This window comes from Dromiciops gliroides, chromosome 4, assembly GCF_019393635.1.
Source record: "Dromiciops gliroides isolate mDroGli1 chromosome 4, mDroGli1.pri, whole genome shotgun sequence".
Lineage (NCBI taxonomy): Eukaryota > Metazoa > Chordata > Mammalia > Microbiotheria > Microbiotheriidae > Dromiciops > Dromiciops gliroides.
Window position 1 is genome coordinate 312,262,020 of NC_057864.1, and position 6,000 is coordinate 312,268,019.

General features: G+C 38.1%; 1 protein-coding gene across 1 annotated transcript in view; it reads left to right on the top strand.

Annotated features, from left to right (window-relative positions):
* Positions 1-2,835, top strand: part of SPACA1 (sperm acrosome associated 1) — a 50,389-nt gene extending 47,554 nt beyond the window's left edge. The window contains exon 8 of the mRNA XM_043964090.1: positions 2,679-2,835. Coding sequence (XP_043820025.1) covers positions 2,679-2,835 — 157 coding nt within the window. The remainder of the gene's footprint in view (positions 1-2,678) is intronic.
* Positions 2,836-6,000: the final 3,165 nt, after the last annotated feature.

The window sequence follows — 6,000 nt, forward strand, 5'->3', positions numbered from 1 at the left end:
TTTTATTTAACCTAATTGGCTTCAGTTAGTTATGGACTTTCTCATTCCTGACACTGTTCTTTGTGGGACCATCCATTCGTTTCTAAGTATCTTCAGTTATTTGCTTGTGATAAGAGGATATACTCATTTTCTGTCTCTTTAAAATAGTTCATTAATGAGTTCCTTATACAACCACATCTGTCTTTTTAGATATTTTTAAGCTTTCCTCCTCATCTGAAGCTTATTGTCAGGATTTCATTCTCAAGAACATCCCATTTCTATTGAGCTTATTTTCTTTATAGAATTTAAAATAATGGTTTCCTGACCACCCTTTCTTTATATTAATTTATTTATTCATTTTGAAATTCACACTCTTTAAAGCCAGGTTACACACCAAGTGATTCTCAGTTCTCAGCTTCTATTTGCCAAGAACTGTCAGGTGGAGTGGATTCTTCCTCTCAATGTTCATATAATTTCTATTTCAGCAGCTGGTCCTTTCTTATTGGTCAGAATTAGGTTCATAGTAGTAGTTTTCTTCATTGCTTGCTGAAACTTTTGAAGGATAAGATACTCACTAAGGAAAGTCAAGACTTTATTGGTTGTTCTGCTCCTGGTAGAATCCCAGAAAATGCTGAAGCTTCTGATCACAATATCACAATTCTGTGCTCTTTCTGGGTCTCACCAACAGTTACTCTTTCTGATTGTTGGATGGACCATTATACTTCTACCATAATCTCACCTTTCTTTCTCTCTGTATTGATTGTTGTCCAAAATGGTCTCCATTTTCATCCCTCTGATTTGTGGATATTGCTCAATTAATATCTTCTCAGGATATATAATGTGCTCCACTCCTTTTGACTGAGGTCTACTCTTTTATGTCAGTCATGAGGAATATCCCAAGTGTTAGTCTCCTTGACTTTAGATTTTTTGTTCACTTTTTGTATTACCAATACCATGCTTATTTGTGAATAGACAATGAATTTCATGCGTATTTTTACTACCCCTCTTATATGTTGTGTCTTGTGAATTAATGGGCTCCCATAGTGATATTCAAGAACCTAGGTGGCCAGTGAATTGCATGCCAGGCCTGGAGTCAGGAAGACCTGAGTATAAATCTGACCTCAGACACTTACTAGCTGTGTGACCTTAGACAAGTCACTTAACCCTCTTTTTCTCAGTTTCTTCATCTGAAAAATGAGCTGGAGAAAAAAATGGAAGACTACTCCAGTATCTTTGCTAAGAAAACCCCAAATGGGGTCACAGAGTCAGATGCGACTAAAATATCTGAACAACAAATAGTGATATTTAGTTTTCTTTGTTTTTCTTTTTCCCACTTGTTTTCTGTGACATCTGACTAGATTAATATAAGTGGATATTTTTTTCTCTGTCCCCTCTCATATCACTCTCATTTCTCTTTCCATTTTTTCCTCTACCTCTCATTTATTTTCAAAGTTCTTTTTGAGCACTTCTATGGCCTAAGCCCAATTCATATTTTTCTTGGAAGCTTTAGATGTAGTAACTTTGACTTTGTTTTCTTCTGAGGGTGTATTTTGATCTTCCTTCTATGGTCAGAATTTTTTTGTTTGCTCATTTTCCCAGCCTATTTCTTGACTTTTAACTCATTGTTAAAGTGGGGGAGGTGACTCACTGTTCCAAGCTTCAGGGGGGGTTGTACAGCTATTTTCAGAGATACTTCTAGGAATTTGTAAGTTTTTAGTTCTTCTAAGGTGGTATGATTTAAGGAGAGGTATGTTTACTACTCTCCTGGCCTGTGCTCTAGTCTGCAAGCAACCACAAGCCTGATTTTCTTCCCTGGAACTATAAACAGAGTCCTGCTCCATTGTGGCTATAAGCTCTAGTGTGCTTATGCTCCTCCCAGGCTTGGAATCACTACCCAAGACTGTGGCCTGGATTTGAGTATGGGCAAAACAACAGAGTCCTGCCTCAGTGCTAGCAAAGAGACCCCTGTAATCTCCTTCTGGCCAGTTGTTCAACCCCCTTACCATTTGTGAGCTAAGAGTTCCAGAAGTGGTTACTGCTGCTGCTGATTCAAAGGCTCCCAAGGCCTGCTCCTGTTTTGCTAGAGCTAGGTATGCTTTGGTGCAGCCTTCCCTGTACTACTCCCCACTCTCACCCTGGTACAACAGACCTTTCCTGATAACCTTCTAAGTTGTCTTTGGCTGAAAATTATTTCACTCTGTCCTTTTGTGGGTTCTGCTGCTCCAGAAATTGTCTTATGGCATTATTTGAAGGTATTTGGAGGGATCTTATAAATCTCACATTAGGGAGAGCTCAGGTAAGTCACTGCCTTTCCTCCACCATCTTGGCTCCACCCTTTCTGTACCCTCTCAAAGCAATGTAGCACATTGGAGAAGTGATGGATTTGGAGATGGAGACTCATGGTTCAAATTCCTGCTCTCCCATTTTCTTCGTATGTGAAATAAAGCAAGTCACAACCTCTCTCAGTCTTGTTTCTTTAAATTCAAATTGAGGGAATGGGAATAGAGGCCCTCTAAGATCCATTCTATTTTAAAATCCATAATTACCCCCCCATTTTTAGTTTAATATCTTTATAGACATACATATACATACATATACACACATAATAAATGAAGGAACTCTTGGTAGATAGGAGAAAGTGTAAATTCAAAACCATTTAGACTTAGATTTAATTCCTGCTTTTTTTTTTTTAATTTTAGGGGTACTGTAAAAACATTCTGGGCAACAAAAGGCTCTCTTTCAGAGATGCACTCTGAAGAGAGCTCAGTAAGATTCAAAGATACAACTTCTATGGAGCCATTGCTAACAGATACCGTTGGGACTGAAGAAGATTGCTTGACTGAATGGAATGAGTGATATATAAGCTATTAGAAACCAAAGAGCAGTATAGTATGCAAAATGCATTATCATATAAATAAAATATATACTAAAACATTTACATGTTTGGGGAAGTGGTTTCTTGTAGCATGAAGGTAATGTCTTACTATTTTTTAGTACAATTTGGCAGGAAGGTGACTAACATTTAATCATAAAGCTGTCTTATTAATACCATTGCCCAGATTATGACATTTAGTTAGATGGGCTGTATTTATTTGCCACTGAAAAGAAAGCCAGGAGGGAGGGCTCTGAAGTAAATTCTTCCATGCTTTCAGTCCCTTATGTTCAGTTTCCTATAAGGAAGGGGTGGGGAGGGAAGTGGAAGGAATAAGTACTAATATGCATGGTGCCTACTATATACCAAGCACTATGCTAAGCGCTTTACATACATTATTTCATCTGATCATTTACAACAACCCTGCAAAGTAGATAGTAGTATTATCTTCATTTTATAGTTGAGGAAACTGAGACAGATAGAGGTTAAGTGACTTATCCAGGGTCACATAGCTTGTAAGTGTGTGAAGCTGGATGTAAATTCAGGTTTTCCTGACTCCAGGCCCAGTTCTCTATACACTGCACTACATAGGCATCCCTAAAACAGGATCACAAATGGTTCAATGACACAGAAAATCCCAGTGGTTATTTTAAGCAAGCAAAATCCCCAATATGACACTAATTCTCTGATTTTTATGTCAATGACTTGCTATTTTGTAGGTATGGGAACTCATTACACTGAGGAAGGTTGCTACCTCTCCATAAGAATAATCTTGAAGAATGATCTAAGACTCAGACAGGTTAAGTGACTTGCCAATCATCACACAACTAATAATCATTCAAGTGTCAGATGCCTATCATGTGTCAGGTAGTATGGTAGAGGATACAAATACAAAAATGAAACATTCCCTTCCCTCAAGCAACTTATAGTCTAATGACAGAGAAAACATGTACATGTGTATATGTACACACATATACATATATATGTATATATATATGTATAATACAAATAAGAGATACAAGGTAACTGGTGGAACAGCAACAGTAGCTAAAGGTACCAGAAAGAGGTGATGCAATAATTGTCAGATTCAGGATTTCATTGAGATCTTTATGACTCTAGGTGCAAGTATTCATGATGCCATACTGCTTTAGTAACTGCAAAATCACAACATTTATTACTAGTTATAAACATTTTTATACTCTACTGAATTATGCCATGGACATTTTGGAAAGAGGGAGGTTAAGATTCCTATATAAAACGAGTTTTAAGGTTTTTCTTTTTTTGTTCTTCTTCTTCTTCTTTTTTTTTTTTTTTTTTTGGTGGGGCAATGAGGGTTAAATGACTTGCCCAGGGTCACACAGCTAGGAACTGTCAAGTGTCTGGGGATGGATTTGAACTCAGGTTGTCCTGAATCCAGGACCAGTGCTTTATCCACTGTGCCACCTAGCTGTTGCCTAAGGTTTTTCTTATAACCTCACAACAAGGTGTGCAGGAGAGTAAAGGAGGTGTTAAGGAGCTTTTCTATAACACTTTCATAAAGTATAAGCATCTTCTGATTAAGAAAGAGGGGAACAGGACTTAGCTGAAAGGGCTTAGGAAATGACAAATGGAAAGGACATAAAGAAAGGGAAAATGTCTATGAAGTGATGCAGAGGGAAGAAAGCAGGATCAGAGTGACCATATATACACTGAATGTTAAGCAATCTGTGGGGGCCGATTTTAATATAGAGAGTTAATTGGAGATTTGAGTTTGATAATGGGGACATTTTCCCAGTTGGAGCTTTGACAATGTGAAATGGGCTGGAAGTCACTCTGCCCCCTACAGCACCTTCCTCATATTGCTCACTTCCTCCTAGATTTTCCATTTTAAAGAGGACACCCAGGCCAGCCATGTCTCTATTCCTTTCCAGGCTCCACTCCTTATTCTCTGGACTTTGTCTACCATGCCTCCTTAAGGACACCTTCTCCTATTCCCTTTTTAAAAAAAAATAATATTCTTTTGGGAATTGAATTGGATTGGATTAAATTGAAACCAATGGGGGAAAAAAGAAGGAGAGGAACAACATAATTGGCTTCAACAAATTAGCCATACCCATGGGGGGTTAAATAACTAAGCCCTAGAGAGTAAGAAGGAATCAAGTTTCAGAGTAATTGTAATGAGACATCTGCAGGGATCCAGGAGGAAGTGATTTCTTTCTCCTCTCTCCTCTCAGCTATGGAGTTAGTCAACGGATTTACTCTTCCAGAAAGAGGAAGCCCACCAAGCACTTGGAGAATTTGTGATGGCTGGGATCCAATAGACAGAGAAGATACACTCTAAAAACATGTGGGAACAGACAAATATGAACATGAGGGAGGAAGCAACTTCAAGGAGCAGAGAAGAAAGCAGAGAAGTAAGCAGAGAGGTGACTATGAATTCAGAAAGATCTAGGCCTGGCAAGTAAGAGCTGGGCCACAGAGAGGACTGCATGAAGAGAATGCTTTATGGTTTTGAAGTAGAGAACTGTCTTAATACATGTTTTCCCTACACAAGAGTCTTACTGCCATTATAGTCTACTTTTGTGCTGCCTCTTCCTAGATGTTGTATGGTGGATTTTATTTTTTGTTTTTTGTTTTTGTAGGGGTGGGGTGAGGAGTATGTTCCTGGTTTAACTGAGGAGAAAGCATATTTTATAGTTACTATTTTTTTTTTTTTAGTGAGGCAATTGGGGTTAAGTGACTTGCCCAGGATCACACAGCTAGTAAGTGTCAAGTGTCTGGGGCCGGATTTGAATTCAGGTACTCCTGACCCCAGGGCCGGTGCTCTATCCACTGCGCCACCTAGCTGCCCCTATAGTTACTATTTTTTAGTTTGCTATGTTATTAAATACATTTTATCTAATGACTTACTATGAAAAATAGTGGAATAAGTGATAACAAAACACTAAGGTAGCACTCAACTTCTTTGACCTTAAAACATGAATGAAAAAGAAGATAAGTAACTTGCCTATCACAACAAAGCTACTGGAATTTGAACCTGTATCTTTCTGACTCTGGGCCCAGGAGTGTCTTTATTTGAAATAGAACAATCTGCTGTGTGAAATCTGAAAAAGTTACATTTTATAAGCTCCTTTTATAAAGTACTAGATTAGTGCTCAAAATGTATTATT